At 34.7% G+C, this 19,105-nt stretch overlaps 1 protein-coding gene across 10 annotated transcripts in view; it reads left to right on the forward strand.

Moving 5' to 3' along the window:
* The window catches only part of MIA2 (MIA SH3 domain ER export factor 2), an 81,382-nt gene extending 62,480 nt beyond the window's left edge, over positions 1-18,902 (forward strand). For 7 of the 10 annotated variants that reach the window (XM_031453637.2, XM_010983774.3, XM_010983772.3 and 4 more), the window contains 8 exons: positions 303-370; positions 1,588-1,670; positions 3,311-3,439; positions 6,548-6,706; positions 11,813-11,935; positions 16,286-16,344; positions 16,959-17,196; positions 18,287-18,902. In XM_031453637.2, the coding sequence (XP_031309497.1) occupies positions 303-370; positions 1,588-1,670; positions 3,311-3,439; positions 6,548-6,706; positions 11,813-11,935; positions 16,286-16,344; positions 16,959-17,196; positions 18,287-18,453 (1,026 nt within the window). In that variant the 3' untranslated portion in view covers positions 18,454-18,902. The remainder of the gene's footprint in view (positions 1-302; positions 371-1,587; positions 1,671-3,310; positions 3,440-6,547; positions 6,707-11,812; positions 11,936-16,285; positions 16,345-16,958; positions 17,197-18,286) is intronic. The other 3 variants (XM_031453638.2, XM_010983776.3, XM_010983777.3) reach the window with 1 other exon arrangement.
* Positions 18,903-19,105: the final 203 nt, after the last annotated feature.

Raw genomic sequence — 19,105 nt, forward strand, 5'->3', positions numbered from 1 at the left:
TCCAAAGCTGGGATCCTCTTACATTGTCGTGGTGTTGGATATTTACTGCACCAAAAGCATTTATTGGCAGGTACATGATTAAACTCCAGCCTTAGGCTCATGTCTTCTGGTTATATGAAACTCATTCCCTTTTAAAAGAATTCTCTGAATTAAAACATTTTTACGTTGAGTTTATTAAAATGGATGCTTACTTACTCAAGTGATTGTGATATTTGTTTGCCATTATTGAGATACTTAGGTGTGCTCATCTTTCATTTTAAATGTTCATAAATTTATTTTAAAAACGTATTATTTTCCTTAAGTTGGCAGCTCGGACTGCTGAAAGAAACCTCAATGATTTAAGGAAAGAAAATGCTCACAACAGACAAAAGTAAGTATCTTAGTGGAAACACTTTAACAACTTCAGTTATGACTTTTATTCTTAGTTTTATTAATTAGTTAACACTTTTATAAGGATAAACAGGATTGTTTTCAGTGAATCCGGCATATCTACTGGTAAAATATCTGTTATTTTACCAGGATTAACTAGATTTTTTATTAGAAATACTTGTCTCAGAGTGATTACTCTAACAGAGAAGGAAACTTTCAAAGATTCTTCTGTAAAAACTGAAACTTAAAAAAATTGTTTTTGAATCAGTATAGGTAGGAGGAGGTTACAAAGGATGAAGACAGAAAGGATGAATCTCTCTGACATGGTAATTCTTGGAGTATCAGCATCTTTTAGTGGATGAATGGATAGAATAAATATTTATTATTTCTCCTTGTCCCTGGTTTTATTGCATTGGATGGTATTGCTTTACAATAACAAAATGAAAGAGGATAAAAGTATACAATGTACAATTGAAGGGAATAGTAAATGCTTTTCTATGAAGATTGTAAAAGTCTTCCCAGAGTGTTAAAATTTCCTGCCAGCATGTGCTATTAACATTATCCAATATTAGTTTTAGTCTTTTTGCTTGTCTTTTCTACTCAGAAATTAAAATGGAATGATTAAATGTTTTATTTAGATCTGATGGTCAAGATTCTTTTAAAATGTCGTATTTTTAAGATAAGTTCAGGAGTAAAATAGCAGGATGAATTAATCAGATTCCAATTTTACGGTATGATTGGAATCATATGGGTAACATTACAGTGGAAAGCATATATGACTCAGCAGTGGGAGCTCTGTGTTTTAACTCTGGTATTTTAATTTTGCATAAATCATTTAAGCTCCTAGCCTCAGTTTCCTTGGTTTTAAGATGATAGACTTGAACTGATTGACCTTAGAGAATCCTTCAAGATCTTCCTAAAATTTGGATTCTGTGATTATATCACTTTCTGTAGTCTGGTTTTGAAGAAGAAAACAAAACAATGCCAAACCTCAACAGAGCATCACTATCACTAGGCAAAAAGGAATCTGTTACCCCAAAATAAATAGTGGGGGGTATGGAAAGGTGTTTTGGTCAGAATAATTTTAAAGGGTCTGTTTCTTCTATGCAGATATTGAGAATAGTGAAGAGTAGCTTGTACTCAATAGTGGCATTTTTCTTGAAATGTGGGTGCTTCTCTTGGATGAGTAACTTAGAGATGTTTGTTCTTTATTTGCAGATTAACTGAAACAGAGTTTAAATTTGAACTTTTAGAAAAAGATCCTTATGCACTTGATGTTCCAAATACAGCATTTGGCAGAGGTAGTCTTTTTTTTTTAACCCCTCATTTAAAATACATATATTTTTATATATATTGTACATATAGTTTAAATTAGTATAAATTAACACTATTACTTATACATTTTTCAGATTTTGGAGCTAGGGTTCTAATCTAAGTTCTCTCACAATCTCCCAAGTTTCTGAATTTTGTTTCCCAAGCACTAATGTAAATAATGGCTGCCTCCCTTTCTCAGTGCATTTTGTTAGATGATATATTAGTGCCTTGAGTTCCTTGATAAGCAGAGTGCTTGGTACATAGTAAGATACTCATTAATTATTTTTTTTGGGCATGAATGGGTAAGGAGTGCTTAAATGGTGTTAACATTGTGACTGTTTACATAGTAACTATTCTTTGGAATTTGCTTGAATTATAAAAATAAGAATTAAAACAGTTGGTTTAAAATTATTTAAAAGTATTAATTAAAAAGGTGGAAAAACATTAATAATCAGAGTTTTGTTTGCTTTATTATCCCCAAGAGAGAGGACCAGTTCTTTGGAAAATGTATATAGTATTTCTGTCCATTCATTAATGAGTTAGCATTTTTATGATCTTAAGTTTTTCAAAATAATTTTGGTTGACTTGGAGTTAAACTTCTAGGGCAATGAAAACAAACCTTATCGTTATATGGGTAGAATCTTCTTTTAATAACTGTTGAAAAGTGATAAAATTCACTTTTGAAAGTCCAATTTCATTAAAACGAAAGTTTATTTCTACATTGAAGAGATAGCAGATTGTTTTGAATTTCAAATAGTAGCAAAATCTGGAGTGAGGGGAATTATACAGAAGGGATTTTGATCTGAATCTAATGCAAAAGTCTCAGGGTAAATAATGCTTTGATGTTTTGTTATAACTCCATTTGGATATTATATAAGCTATATAATAAAATTGACCATGTTTTGAAAAGTGTTATTTTGGTGGTATTTAAGTTTGGTTTTTGATGTTGTTGCTGATTTTTGATCTTTGAAAGCATAACCATTATTTGGGAGTGGTGAAGTTTGTAAAATAATAAGGCTCTTGGTTATATGGTTTATAGGTAAAGTGATTTACTTAAAGAACTAGTAAATGTAAACTGAATTTTCACTGGTGATGAGATGATGAATCAAAAGTAATTTCTGATGCTTCAGAGTATTTTCTATTTTTTCCCCTACTTTTCAAAACCCAAGCTTTATTCAAGTAATTCATGGCCCAGTGCAGCCTATCTGGCCCTGATTTAAACTGAGCCCTTCCATGTTACAACCCTCACCAGCTGAATGAAATATCAGGAAGTGTACTGCCACTAAAAGAAAGCAAAACAGAATGCCATGCCCCTCAAAACCTCTGTAACTCAAAAATATCACCAGTGTCCTTTGCTTAATATGGTATGGTTATTTAAGTGTATTTAGTTACCAAGAGGATGATATTTTTATTTACTGAATGTCCATTTGGTAGATAGACTTTAAAAACATAGGGTTCCATTTTTAATTCTAATCAGCAAAGCCCAAGGGATGGTTAGTATTTAGGACATGGAATAAACTTAAATTGGCAATAGGATGACCCGATGGTAATTGTTGAAGTGAGGTTCTAATCTGTAGTATAGGTGATTGAAACTATGAATTTAAATATGCTGTTTTAATTATTCCAGAGCATTCCCCATATGGTCCCTCACCATTGGGTCGACCTTCACCTGAAACGAGAGCTTTTCTCTCCCCTCCAACTTTGTTGGAGGGTCCACTCAGATTCTCACCTTTGCTTCCAGGGGGAGGAGGAAGAGGTATATTGTTTAAACATCTTTATTACTCTGGATTTCTTCCTTACTTTATATTTTCATCTCAACTTATCTTTAAAATGATCTTTAAAATAAACCTTTGGGTAATACAGGCATTCCTTGCACTTATTGTGGGTAGTTACTTTTGTTTGGAAAAAGGGAGCTTTATGACATCTAATTTTAATACATTTTTCTCTTAGAAACATTGGTATAATAGATTACATTTTGGTCAAGGACTCGCTGCATCTCTTTTTAAATCATATTTTAACTTCTTAAAAACTACTGTGCTACATAATATATAACTTTATAAAGACTACCTAAAATACATAACAATATAACCTAGCATAAAATTTTATTTTAATGAAACATTATTGGAATATAGAATTTAAAACCTTTTTTTACTTCATTATAATGACCTTCTTTTTTAGAGTCAAGGAATTCAGAAGTGCTCTCTTGTAGGCAGAATTTTGTTGGGAACCTTAATGGAGACCTAAATCATTTGTTAATAGGTTGAGAAACTGACCCAAGATTGTCTGCTTCGTAATCCCCCTTACGTGTTTTTGAGAACTTCCAGAGCCACGTCAAGCCGAAGCATTAGCTGTTGATCTTTCTGCATTTTTTTCATCAGCGTACACCCTGATGTACTTGTGTACCTTGAGTTTTCCTCTTTTGATCTCTCACCATATTTGTTTACTTTGTCAAGTTGCTTTAAAATTTTCTCTTGGAGTGTGGCAAAATTGAAGCCTATTTATTCCAAAATTAGGAGTCTTAGATTTTTATTTCCAAATCTGTGTTTATATAATGTCGTATTACACACCAACATAAGTGTAACTGAAACCAGTTATATGCTACCCTTACTACTTTTGATGCTCCCTGGTATCTTCTATTCAGTTCTATTCCATTGCATTAAAAAGAGAATGCTGATTAAGACAAAGTTAATTTCATGCACTAAAATGGGTTGCAGCCAGCAGTCTGGTGCCCTCTCATAAGGGTCAATTGACTAAACTGCCAAATGTCAATCACTGGAAGTTGAAGGACATAAGTCAAGGATTGCTTGTAGTCAACTGAATATTTGGAATAAGGATACAAATTACCTTTGATTTCTCCTCTCCTATTTAAATTACTTTCCTCTCCTTTTTAATTACTTTCAAGATACAGTGTGGTTCGATCATTTGCAAGGGTGTTTTACTATTTGTTAGAAAAGCTACAGAAGTTTTAGGTAAGTTATTAGCAGGTCTTAAAAGAGTTGCTTTGGACTAAAAGTTTCTATGACCCACCAAAGAAGAATGACCTTTCTTTACCTTCCTCTTACTATCTTTTTTCTTTTTTTTAAATTTGAAAGTTTGGATGCGATATATGTTTGAATAAGATTGCGTATAAGGAAAATAATTTCTTTTTAGAGTAAATTGTATATAACTTTTGGACTGAATGAAAAATCTTAACCTTTAGCAATTTCATGTTTGTAGTTTTTCATCTGGTAGTCAGTCAGTTGGTCTGTACTTTATTCCTTTGGAAGTAAGCAATCAGGAGAAAGCCTTTGAATGTCTCCTTTAAAGATCTGTTCTTCATTCTAGATGAACTCAGCCTAATTGACATTTGCACATTTCTTACTGATTTAACTTTCTGCTTTCCCAGCCTTTTTCATCTAATGATTTGATTACAAGGATAAGCAAGCTATATTTGAATATTCTTGCATTCTTAAAATGCAAGAAATATTTGAGAAATTTAATAGGATGTACAACTATAAGGAAAAGTTGACCTTCTGACATAAAAGTCAGTTGGCCTCCTGACTACTCTACAAAAGAGAGTACATAGAAAAACCTTAAAAGATTACTACTATATATTAAAAAAAAAAAAGAATGGTATACTGATTTGCACAAGTTAACCATGAAAAGGTCAAATTAGTTTTATTCTCTTAAAGGAGGTACTAAAATGTGGCAAGCATTTTAGAAAGATTTCTGTTAAAATAATTTTCTAAAAGCTGTTCTTTGAAAGAGTAAATAAGCTTTTATTTTCTGGGCACTATAATTTTGAGAGACCTCATTCCCCATTCAATGACAGATGAGGTATTGATATATTTTGTTATTTAATATATTAAATTTTTTATATTTGTCTTTTTCATTTTAATTGTATGTGGGCTATTAAATGAGGTACTGTTTTTTTCTAGTGGTCTTAGGATGGGAACTTTAAAGTGATTCCCCTCCTTTATAAATGTAAGCATGCCAGATTTTCTTATACAGATGAGAGTTTTGGGGTGGGGGAGATAATTAGGTTTATTTATTTTTAATGGAGATACTGGGGATTGAACCCAGGACCTCTTGCATGTCAGGCATGCACTTTACTACTGAGCTATACCCTTGCCCTTACAAATGAGTGTTAATCTTGTTCAAAATGTTTATTCCAACAGTGCTGTTGTCTTGAAACTTTTTTTATATTTGCCTTTAGCGTTGTCAGCTCTTTCTGAAAGTGAATTTGATATTTAGAAATTGCTTTTTAAAGCCAAATTTATTTGGTGGGTATAAAGTTTTGTAATCAGAGTGGTTAAAATCATTTTGAGGCAGGAGATGAGTCATGTAACATTAAGTTGTAATTTCTTGAGTTGCTCTTAAATTAATCTAATTAACATTTCTAAAAGAGTTGTTTACTTTGACTAGTTACAGAATTATTGAAATAGGTATATATCTTCTAAGATGACTGTTTTAAAGGACTCATGCTCTTTTTGGCTTTTGACATATTTAAAGAACAAAAAACCCATTTTACAATTATCTTGTTACATTGGTATAGCAGTCTTTACTTTGCAATTTAGTTTCTACTCTTACTTTTCAGACTTAGTATTTATAATTTAACCACAAATTTTATGTGTAAACAATGATGTTGATAACATTTAAAATGAATTTTGTAGACAAGTGCTTGTATATGCACATGGCAAAATTATTTTTTCCTTTTGGTCTTAGAAATGTCTATGGTAGGATAGTTATAGTCTGATGTGTCTTAGGGGAGCTTTGTTGGAACCTGATTGTTTTCCCTTTTTAAAACCTGTCTGCATTTTATTTGGTATAAGTCTTATAATACTTTTTTAGATAAAACAGAGTTGTATTTTTCTTCTTTAATTAGGCTCAGGAGGCCCAGGGAACCCTCTGGAGCATCACATCACCAATGAAAGAGGAGAGTCAAGCTCTGATAGGTTAACTGATCCCCACAGAGCGGCTTCTGACACTGGCTCCCTTTCACCAACCTGGGAACAAGATCGTAGGATGATGATCCCTCCATCAGGTATGAAAAGAGGATAGTTACTACTTACATTTGAAAGACAACTAGTATGTGCAACATACAGGAATGGAAGAAATGAGGTGTACAAGTGTGTCCTGTCTTAAGAAAAATCATGGTATATATAATAAAAAACAACAATACACAAATTTCCAAACAGAATAATTAGGGGTAATTGTTTATATTACCTCCATGCCCCCCCCCCCATTGAATGTCTCTATTGTTTTTGTTGCTCATAGAAGTGATATGTGTTTATGTTTTTGTTAGAAAATTCAAACATTGGAGAAATATGTAATTAGGAAAATGAAAAAGTCTCCCTCATCATCTTAAGCATGCCCCTCCTAGAATTTAGTTTTATATCTTTTTAGGGAGTTCTTTTTTTTGATATGTGTTCAGTTGATTGAATTATAGTTTGTCTTAAGTTAGATTCATTTTGATCTCCTTATTGAGATTTTGGAGTCTTCATGCACTTAATAAGGCATACTAAAATCTACAGCGATGCTCTCATCCTCTTAGAGGATGATATTTACTTCAAGTTGTTTCCAAATTTTTGGTCTCTCACTTTTTGAGGAGTGTATATTTCTTGTATCACTTATATCTCTTCTTGTGTAATGATCCTTTATACGCTCTGATGATTAGTATTTGGTTGATAACTTACTGTCTGCATATTTATATAAAATTGAAAGATCTGTGTTTAATTTTTCAATCTTCCTGAAGAGAGTAGATTGAGGAGAGATTAGGATGTGGGGACAAATGTAGATAAGTTTTTGAAAAAATTTGCTTTTAATAAAAGAAGGAGATGAGATAGTAGCTGGAGGGAGAGCTATTTTTGTTTTTTAAAGATAGAAAGTACTACAACACGTTTATTTGCTGATGGGAATAATCTAAGATTGGGAGAGAAGTTGATAATATGGGAGAGGGTGTAATTAAAAAAATGAAACCCTTGGGTAGTACACAAAGAGGATGGGATCCAGAGTGTAAGTGAGAAATTAAACAGGGACTGAATAACTTTGTGAAAGGAAGGAAGGCGGAGCAGATATGTGCAGATAGAGAGACTGGGCAAGGGTGAATGAAGGTGTTCAGCTGTGTCAATTTTCTTGATGTGGCAAGGTTGTTAACTTGGGATGGGAGGGGAGGGGACTGTCAGAAATTGGAAGAGGGAGAAAAAGGTATACAATAGCCATTTAGGAGAGTGAAGGAACTTAAATGTCAGTAAAATGTGATATGATTACAGGGCAATCTTGAGTCTCTATTTGAAGTTTATGGTCATAATTTTGAGTGAGGTCAGTCAATACTATATTTTGGTATAGTTTATAATCATAAGAATTTAGTTTATCATTACAGCTACTTTGGGATATTTGCTTTGTGCCAGATGTTAAGTGCTTTTTATTAATCCCTTTAACAGAGTATTTTTCCCATTTCACAAATGAAGAAACAAAAACACAGATAATGTAGCACAATCCTGTGTATTACCTCCCAGAATTTCCATATTAATACTTGTTTCGTATGTGTGTGTGTGTGTGAGAGAGAGAGAGAGAGAGAGAGAGAGAGAGAGAATGTGTAAATAAAACAAACAAAAAAAATCACACACTATGTGAGTTGAAGTTTATTCTGTTTACCTTCTCAGGGTCATTACCTTCCTTCTTTCCCAGAGGCAACTACTCATGAGTTTAATGTGTATAAACTAGTCTATATTTGATTTTTTTAAACGTATGTTTCTATTTTATCAAGTTTTTAATCAGCATATGTTCTTGCATTCTTTCCATTTTCATATGAAGTTTGTTATTTTAATTGCTGTACGATGTTTAAATATATGAATATACTGCAGTTCGTTTGTGTAGTCTTATTCAGTCTCATCTGATGAACATTGAGGGTGTTTCAGTGTTTCACCATTGCTAACAATTCTGCAGTTAACATCTTTTTTGTATATATATTCTTTAGAGATGAGTCCAGGTAATGAAATTGCTGGGAAGTAAGATATGCATATTTTAGGTTTTAATGGATATTGTCCATTGTCCTCAAGAGTGATTATCGTGAAGTATTTGAGAGTAGCTTTTTCTTCAATACTTGATGTAAAACTTTTTTTGAATATTTCCAGCCGTATGAGTTAAAATTTTTCTCATTTTTTTTTATTATTCCTTGTAGCTCTTTGATTATTAGTAAGCTTGAACATCTTTTCTTGTTCATTGGTCATCTGTATTTTCTCCTGTAAATCACCTGATTTATTTCTCTTTTGCTTACTAGGAATTCTCAGTATACTTTGGATACTGTTTTGTCTTTTGCTTATTTCATTATTATGTATGTTATTGTTATACAACAGTTTCAAATTTTGTTTTAGGTAAATTAATCCATTTTGTTTTTTTGGAATTTTTGTTTTGTTTAAGACATATCTTTAGATCAAAAAGATATTCTCTGTTTTCTTCTAAAAATTTAAAGTTTTGTTTTTGGTTTTTAAGTCTTTTTAATCTGTATATTTTTTGTTTTGGGACAGTGTGAGGAGTTCCTTTTTTCCCCATTGGATAGACAGTTTTAATACTGTATATTAGTTTATCAATTTGAAATATCACTTTTAAATTAAATGCCCTTATTTGCACAGGTCTGTTTCTTAGACATTCTCTTTATACCATTGGTTTCTTTATTCCAGAGTCATAACCTCTCCATATCAGTGCTTTCATCAACTACTTTCTGGAAGTTTTGCTTTTCCATTTCTTTAAATTCCTTAATCATCAGATTAAACTATTTCTTCACATTCTGTTTTAAGTGAAGATTCTTACTATACTTGATTAGTAACCATTATTGAATTAAAAAAATTCAGATCCTTTGTATATCTTTATAATTCTTCTTAACCATGTTGATATTCCTGTTACGTGATAGACTCCCAAACTGTTAGATTGTTACTCAGGGAACTATTGCTGTCCAAGATTTGTTTTGGAATGAAAAGACATGAACAACATTTTTGTTTTTAACTAGACATGTTGAATTTTATTCTAATTTTTAGTTTATGAAATTGCTTCACAATGCCCTGTACATTTCTTCCCACCCTTTTTTTTCCCCCTGATTCTTTTTCTCTCCCTTCTTTCTTTTTAATCATCTCTTCTCCTATAAGCCTGGTAGAAAAGGTAAGAAAGCAAAAAAGAAAGGAACTGTTCACGTCCTTATTTGTATTTCAGTCTTGCGTTGGTCATATGCCTTCCATACAGTTTTATCTTATTACATTGTCCGTCTGTATATATGTACACGTACTTAAACATGTATATGTATATTTGAGTGTCACCAGAATACCCTTATTTACTCATTCATCCTTCCTTATTTTTCTTTCAGAGCAAACTTTTCCTCCTCCGTGACACCATTTCTGATTCCTCCAAACAGAATTAGATAGGCCATCTCCCATATTATTTGTATGCCCCTTTATTTAAAACATTAATTTGTTTCTATTTGTTTCTATCTCTGTTAGACTATACACAGCCTGTATCAAAACCAACTTTGTGGGGGAGGGTATAGCTCAAGTGGAAGAGCGCATGCTTAGCATGCATGAGGTCCTGGGTTCAATGCCCAGTACCTCCTCTAAGAATAAACAAACAAACCTGATTACCTCCCCCTACCAGAAAAAAATAAAGCTTAAAAAGACCCCCCAACTTTGTATCACTAATGCCTGGCATACAATAGGCACTGGGAGATTTAAGGAATGGACTGTTTTCACCAAAGGAGGACAACATGGGCATATGATTTATAAAGTAAAATACTTGCAGCAAAATTTTGTTTTTCTGAGGTTACCGATATTGTGGGGAGATGTTCTTTAGCAACAAAGTAAGGATATGGTATCTTGAGACACCTGATTAAGAAAGAGTTGGGAAGTCTTCAGGTTTCCCCACTGTATCCCCTTGCCCAGCTGTGCCATTTAATTAATCCCATGTTTAAAGTAGGAAGGGAGAATGCAGGTTAGATCTCACTGGCTGGTATTGGCCTTTTCTTTCACTGGGCCAATTCAGACCGTTGAGTCAGCCGTGAAAAAAGGGGGCAATGAGCCTTCAAGACTATGTGGATCTTTCTGTCCTGTTGCATCCCTTCGCCCTTGGGAGCTCATTAAATACAATTCTCTCCATCGACTCTGGTTAATGTCAGGTGGTTTCCTTGGCTTTGTGTGGGACAGGTCTGTCAGTAAGGTCCCAGTGGCAGGATCAGAGGACAAGTGGCATACCCAATATTGTATGGCATTCACATTATGAACCATTGCCTGGACAGTCACGGAAGGCAGTTTTAGGCTTTTGTCTGTATCTGTTAGGATAGGAGAGAGTCACACAGCTCATTCCCTTCGACCTTTGCCATATTTTGGGGATGGGCAAATGCCTACTTAATGCATTGAAGTCTGCCATCGTCTATCAGAGATGAGATAGACTACCTATGTTTTTTCAAGTGTGGTGAACGCTACAAGGATCCATGGATTATTACCATTTTGTCATCATAAATGACACCTGGGGACAAAGAAAGGTGGTTTAGAATCCCCTGAGTCTGAGTCTGTACCAGATTTGTGTCTCTCCAGATACCCTTAATCTTCCTTCATTCTTTGAGTCAGAGATCTTTCCCTTTGGTTGTAGAGGGAAGTTAAATTCCAAAATATTGAAGTTACTGAAAATCTGATTACTTGATGACCTCTGAATGATGCTCTTTCTGCTTTGGTGACCATTTCTTTTATCATTGTCTGTTCTGCTTAATTTCTTGCTATGTTTACAACATATTCTGTTTTTTCTTTCTTTGCTGATAGCTAGCTCCTAAAAGTCTTTTTTTGGTATATTGATGTATCCACTAACTTCCACTATTATTAAAATTGAAAGCTGAATATATATAACTAATTTCTATTCATATATTCTAATTTACACATAGTAATAGAAATTTTCAAACTCCAGGATAGCATTACACTTGTGTTTACTACAAAAACAGTTATTGCCTTTAGTAAAATGTGTAATTTTCTTAAAATTGTTTACTATTACCTACCAAGAATATGGATCAAAGTCTTTTAGAAAGCAAGAAAAACATCTACATTCATATATTAAACTTCAGTTAACTTGATTTATTTTTATTCTAATGGAGATATTTTAAAAACGTGTTTTCCAGGCCAGCCATATCCTGATGCAGTTCTTCCTCCACAAAGGCAAGACAGATTTTATTCTAATTCTGGTAGACTTTCTGGACCAGCAGAGCTTAGGAGTTTTAATATGCCATCTTTGGATAAAACAGGTAGGTAATACTTTGTGTGCGTATATGTGTTTTTTGATAATGGTGGCGTAGTAAAGAACTGGAAGCTGAATAAAGGACTAATTGTGATCTCTGCTTAGCTCTTAAGGCCAAAATCTCTTTCCTGAAAATTTCCTGGTTTTAAGTTTCTTGTTATACTGTGTGTATCCACGGCATCTACACATATGTAGATGGTTGGTTTGGACAGCATGATAATGAATTTACTGTATGTACCTATAATGGTTAATTTTACTGTGTTTCATGATTAACTTTCTAGTTTTTCAGTCTACTTGTGTATATCCTGTTTAGTAATCAGGGAAGTTAGACTGGCATGAATGGATATGTGAAAATCCACCAGAAAAATAATTTGAGTAATGCTCTGTTGTTGGGTTAATCAGTTACCTTTTAAAAACATTTTCATGCTTATATAGATTTAACTCACATTTACTGAGCAGTCGTTTGTCAGGAGCTCTTTTACTTAAACCACCTCACAGCAACTCATTGATATTGAGAAATATAGATAGCCAGTGTGTCAATTAGGAGTGCAGAACATTAAGAAAATAAAAATATTAAAAGTAAATAGAAAAGTAAAGTAAATTTATTGGTAAAAGGGTTCCCCGGGAAAGGATATATATATATTGAGGAGGGGGATTATCCACCTGAGGTACATACTGTTTTAGGAAATCAGTCTTTTTTTGAATAATAAGCAGAGAAGTAGACTATGGCTTGGTTTTCTGCTGTTGGTTATAATTAAGTTAATTATTTCTGTTTGGGTTTTGAAATTGTTTTCCCCCATTAGTTCAAGCTTAATGGAATAAAAGTGTATGTATGATTGAATCAATGTCTAAACTAATGCTATTTAAAATTTTTCACATGTCCTTTTTTTTTTTTTTTTTTGGTAATTGAACATTGTCCAATTTAGCAGATAGCTTTTAGGTGCCTTCTGTTTAGAAGGTATCCTGCTTGACATGTTAGCTAATATGATTTTAGTAAGGCATAGTTTTTAGCTGTAAGAAGCTAATAATTAAATAGGGGAGAAAGACAAATATATATGCTTAACTAATACAGGTCAGAATAGCAAGTCCCACTAGAGAACATGGCTGTGTTCACAGAAAGGGAGAACTCCCATATAGTTGGAGGATCAGGGAAGACACCATCAGGAGGTGGCATTTGAGCTGCTTCTGAGGGAATCTGAAAAATTAGTTAAGAAGTAGGGGTCTGCGTCAGTAATAATGAACAGTATAAGTAAAAACAGAAAAGACAGCATGACTTATTGATGGATAATGGCTGTAAAACTGAGATATTAACCCCTTGCAAGGTCTTATGAGGGTTAAATGAGTTAAGGTGTGTGAAAGTATTTTGTAAGTAGAAAGATGCTATATATATGTAATACGTTGTTGTTGGTTTATCAACATTTGGTATTTACATGAAGGAGAGTGGTGAGTGATACAGTTGAAGCACATTAACTAACAGTAGTGCTTAGTAAACGTGTATTGAGTGAAATGAATTATCTCGTTTAATCTTCACAATGAACCAGTGAAATAGATACCGTTACCCTGATTTTATAGATCAAGAAACCAAGGCTCAAAAAGGTGTTCAAAATCTCACATAGGAAGCATCAGAGGCAGGATTTGATCCCATGTCTGACTCCAGAACCATGGTCTTGATCCCTGCACGTCACTGGAATGAGAGGGTAGTGGAGCAGTTTAGTGCATCAGCCCCGCCACTGATGCACTAAATGTCTGTAGAATGCTTACTGTATGACACGCATTATGGTAGCTGCTGTATTTCAGCGGTGAATAGGTCAGCAGTTCTTATACCTTGAGGTCTAGTAAAGGTCTACAGGCATTTGCACTATGTACTGACAGAAGTAATGAGTGCATGATGTTATGGGAGCACGTGAGTTGCTAACCTGGATGACAGGTATTGGTGTTTTGAGTGTGAGAGAGTCAAGAAAATCTTTTTGGAGGAAGTGACATATAAGGTGAGAATTAAAGGAGTAGTTAGCTGGGCCAAAGTATGTGGATTTTCTGGAAGGAGAGAATTGCATCCTTAAAGACTTAGAGTTGAGAGTGTCCTGTAAATTATGGCTGTAACACGGAGTGGAAGTCATAGAATATTGAAACAGGTAGTGAAGAGGTAAGTGGTGCATAAAGTTTTCAAGGCCTTGCAAACCTGTTCAGAAATTTTAGACCTATCTGCAGGATAATGGGAACACACTAAAGGATTTTAAACAGAGAAGTAATCAGATCTGCATTTTAGAGAAATAATTTTAGTTGCATTGTGGTGAAAGGACTGGAGGGAGCTGTTGAGACTGGAGGGAGGGTATAACCTTTTAGGAGACTGTGATGGGAATCTACCCTAGTGACAGCGGTGCCTTAGCGGAGGGGATGGATACATGAGAAGAGACGGGGAGAAGACAGAAGTGGAAGGACTTAGGATTGAAGGCATGGAGCAAGGGAGAAGGAGGAGTCTTGGCTGTTGCCTAGATTCTCGGCGGTGGCATGTGGGCCATTCGCTGTTCTGAAGCAAGGAACGAGGAACAGTGGAACGTTTGACAGGAAAGATTGTTTCATTTTGAACTTAGAAAATTAGCAGCACCTGTTCTACACCTGCAGGACTATCCAAGTAGGCATGTCAAGTTTTGAAGTCTTGGGGGAAGTAGCTCAATCTGAATTATACATCTGGAAGTCATTAGTGGCATCCGTCAAACTAAAGCTGTAGGAGTGGATGAGATTTCTCAAGGAGAGAATGAGAAGGGATGGAGGGCCGAGGGTGAACTCTGAGCTGACCACTGTTTAAGGATGGTCAGAGTAGTGGAGCCCACCAGTGGGACTGAGAAGGAGCAGCTAGAAAGGAGAGACAGAGAAGGGTGCCATCAGAGAAGCTGAAGGCTGAGAGGAGTTAAAAGAGGGAGGCAGTAGTCTACAATGGAAAGAATAACATTAAATAAGGACTAAGGAGTTAGTTCTGTTTTAATTTAGTGAAAGAAGAGCTTTTTCTTTCTTTCTTTTTTTTTAATCTGGGGGCAATAATTTCAGTGGAGCGGTGGATGTTGCACATAGATGGCAGTACAGTGAGGACAGAAGGGGAGGAATTCTGAACTATATATATGTATATAGAACAGCTTGTGATGGTGAAGGGAGAGATAGCTGTAAAGGGGTGATTCTCTTTTTCTGTCTCATTTTTAAATAGTAGTTGGGAGAGCCTTGCTGATAGGATGGGTCTAGCAGAAAGGGAGGGAGGAGGGAGGCAGTGGAGAGAGGAGGGTCCCTGCGGAACCTGGAGGGGAGGGATTCTGAGTACAGGATCAGGGTCTTAGATTGTCCAGAGGAATCCTTTTCCATGACAATAGGAGGAAAGATTATAGGACTGTAGTTGCTGATACATTTATGTTTGACTACAAAAAAGTTAGGGGAGTTTCTAGGTGACTGGTATAGCAGGTTTGAGGAGATTGGAGGTTTGAAATTGTTGAGGAGAAAACTGGCTTAAAGACAGAAGAAAGGCGAGGCATTTGGCAGCTGGAAGTATGGCTAGAGCTCTTGTCAGCCTGGAGTGGCTGGAGCTGTCTCCTTGGCTCTGTGATTTATTTTACCCTCAGAAGTGCTGGGTGGCTCAGGTCTAGGCAGAGTGGAAGCAAAGAATTGAATTAATCTAGGGCTGAATGTGGTGAAGCACATGTGAAAAATGGCCATTAGTAGGACGTTAATGACTGGCTATAGTGATGGAGTTTGAAGTCAGTCAATTAGGGAAGGAAATGAAGAAAGGAGGATACAGAGTTCGATCAGAGGACTGGAAGCTTCAGTGACATCCAAGGACAGGTACAGTGAGAGGAACTACTTGCGGTTGGAGAGAAGGCTGTTTGAATTTATGTTCTCAGAGACTGAGCAGTTCTTGATGATAAAGTCTAGGAACACTTATTTAGAAACAGTGACTAAATTCAGTTGCTAGTCTGTGTTACCTGATGGAGGAATAAGGAAGGAAGGATGAGAGGGAAGGAGGGAGGAAAAAAGGAAAGAAGTAAGGCAGGAGAAAAAAGAAGGAAGGAATGGAAGAAAGAAGGAAGGGAGGAGAGGAATGCTGCCTCCTAGAAGCCTCCCTAATGATGCTGCTCGCAGGATTGCCTTGAACAAGCTAGGGAAACCACTGCTACACGCCTTTGCAGAACTCTGAGTCTGCCAAAATTTATAGGGACCGACCTCAAGCTTTCTTTAGGCCCTTAGACCGGATGCTGGTATCAAGCTGGTTTATGCACTGGCAAGGGGAGGGGAATATCAGGAGATACTGTGATCTGGAGATCTAAGCATGGAGTGATAAATCAAGTATTTTTCATGGTTTAACTTTTATGTCTAGATGGGCCAGTGTCCTCAGAAATGGAATCCAGTAGAAATGATAGTAAAGACGATCTTGGTGTAAGTATTGTAACTAGAATTTTATCCATGTATTTTTTATCCATGTAGTTTTTGATTAAAAGCTGCTTCTTTCCCTTTGACAAATATACTTCGTACTCAGCATTATAGCTGTTTTCTTTCTAAATTGCATCCTATAGTGATCAGGTACAACTTGCAGACTCTAGGTTTGAGTTAGTTCATATAGTTAAACCAGACTTTGAATTTTCCTGCTTGGATTTTTATTTGAATGTTTTAAAGTATATTTTTTGTTTACTATGCTTACAATCTTGGTTTTGGTCATGCTGAAAATATCAACATAAGCATCTTTTCTTTTTTTCAGTACATGCTTGGTAAACAAATGTATATTTTGGTACTCTTGGACTATTCTTTGTGTTTTATCTTTAGCCAGACTATTAACTTTGTTGGTTAAGGCTATTTTCTGTTGAGTTAATAAAATATTCATGATAGCTGAAATCTATCTAATATGAAAAACTGAGTCCTTCTCTGGAGCCCTTTAAGATGTCGTAGACTGCTTTCTGCCAAGGTGCCTAGATTCTTTCTTCTAAGCCTAAGATTTTCAGGAAAACTATTGCAAATTAGCTGTTTAGTGACTGCCATATGTCAATTTGTTATAGAATTTAAGTGTACCTGATTCATCTCTTCCCATCGAAAGTGAAGCAACTGGCCCTGGCTTTGCTCCTTCACCTTTTCCTCCAATCAGAGGTCCATTGTTCCCATTGGATACAAGGGTCCCTTTCATAAGAAGAGGTCTTCCTTTCCCTCCGCCTCCTCCTCCAGGAAGCATGTATGGACCTTCCCGAGATTATTTTCCACCAAGAGATTTTCCTGGTCCACCACATCCTCCATTTGCAAGTATGCTTTTTTTTTTTTTTCCCTTTAAGCTTAATATATGTCTTATAGAGTAGATCAGAGATACTAATTTTACTTTCTGTACATGTAGTAATACAGTGGAGGAAAATTTTTCTCATGTTCTGTGAATGTACCACTACTTTTCCAAATTGGAAAGATAGCCAGCCATCAGTAATGAGGCTTCAACTTGATTCATCTGAATAATGTGAAATTACTTCTTTATTTCAATAATCAAGAAAATGGTGTTTTTTTGCAGCAATCTTATGTTAATACTAAAATGATTTGTATCTTATTTGATAGAAATTGGGTACTGTGTCAGTTAGTGAAAATATAATTTATACTTTAACATTAAAATTACTGGCTAAAGTATTTTTAAAAATCTTTTTTCACAAGTAGCTCCCATGCAGTCCTGCTTATTTACAGCCTAATATGTGTTTATTATGTTTTGACTAATTGTTGAATTTATTAAAGTTATTTCATAGCTTCACATAAGAAAAGAGGAATAATTGTTTTTATATCTGTCCATTACCATTTAGAACTATAGGTTTTGGCAGAATAAATACATGGTTACCAAACACTAGGCAAAAGCCTATTATTTGCCTGAAGTAGTCATTCTTTTCCACATTCCTCCTCCATTTTTCAAGTTCAAAGTGAATTAAAATGAATTTTATTTAGGGAATTTGAAGACAGTTTTTGATATAACTGGAAATGTTTTAGGGTAGTATCCAATTAGATTTGGGAATTACTGATCTGGATTTTAAGTCTGCTAAAAATTATATTACCTGAAAACCTTTTTTAGAGTGAGTTACTATCTTTTGAAATAATTCCTCTCCTTTTTAGAAAGTGTTAAGATGTTAAGATTTTCATAGGACAAAAATTGCACCTAAAGTTAATGATATTCCCTGTAATCATGTGTAGTTGAAGAAAGTATGTTTTACTTGATATAAAAATTCATTTGTTAGATCAGGTAGTTCTTCCAGTGCCAGTTTTTAAAAATAAAGAGAAGTACTAGAAGTTATAAGGTAATGATTTATTGGGGCCACAGTTCAGGTGCTTAAAGTTAAAAATGTCTTTTACCAATCTCTTTGAACAGTGAGAAATGTCTATCCACCGAGAGATTTTCCTCATTATCTTCCCCCAAGAGCTGGATTTTTCCCCCCACCCCCACCTCCTGAAACTAGGGGTGAGTTCCCATCAGGGTTGATTCCACCTTCGAATGAGCCTACTACTGAACATCCAGGACCACAGCAAGAAACTTGACAATATTTTTGGCCTCTCTTCAAAAGTAATTTTGACTTCTCTTTTATTTTCAGTTTAAGTAACTGCTGTTACTTAAGTGATTATACTTTTGCTCAAATTGGAGCTTAATGGAATTATAATTCTCAGGATAGTATTTTGTAAATAAAGATGATTTAAATATGACTCTTATGAGTAAATTATTTCTATTTTATTTTATTCTAGATAGTATAATTATTTTAATTTGATTAACATATCCACTATCACATAAACAGTAATGAGAGTTTTATATCTGTAATCTTGTAGGTGAGGATGTTTTAAACTCCAAAGGCTGTGTCTTCATGCCAAGAACTGTATTTACTGTGGTTGTAGACAAATGTGAAAGTAACTTTATGCTTAATTAAATAAATTTTAATTGATTTAAAGATTTGTTTGGCATTGATAACAATAAAATCAGCTAGTTTTTTCATTAATATGGCTCTGTTAGTTAGTTTTTTTTGCTTCTCCCGATAGCTTTGAGGCTCAAAACTAATGCTTTATGAGCCTTTCCCATTCAATTATCTTAACCAGAAATGTGCCTTCTTTCTTGCAAATAGACATGAATGACCCAAAGCAACAAATTAATACACTTAAAAGTCAAAGTTGATTATATTTTAAAGAAAACCAGGATGTTATC

This window comes from Camelus dromedarius, chromosome 5, assembly GCF_036321535.1.
Source record: "Camelus dromedarius isolate mCamDro1 chromosome 5, mCamDro1.pat, whole genome shotgun sequence".
NCBI classification, from domain to species: domain Eukaryota; kingdom Metazoa; phylum Chordata; class Mammalia; order Artiodactyla; family Camelidae; genus Camelus; species Camelus dromedarius.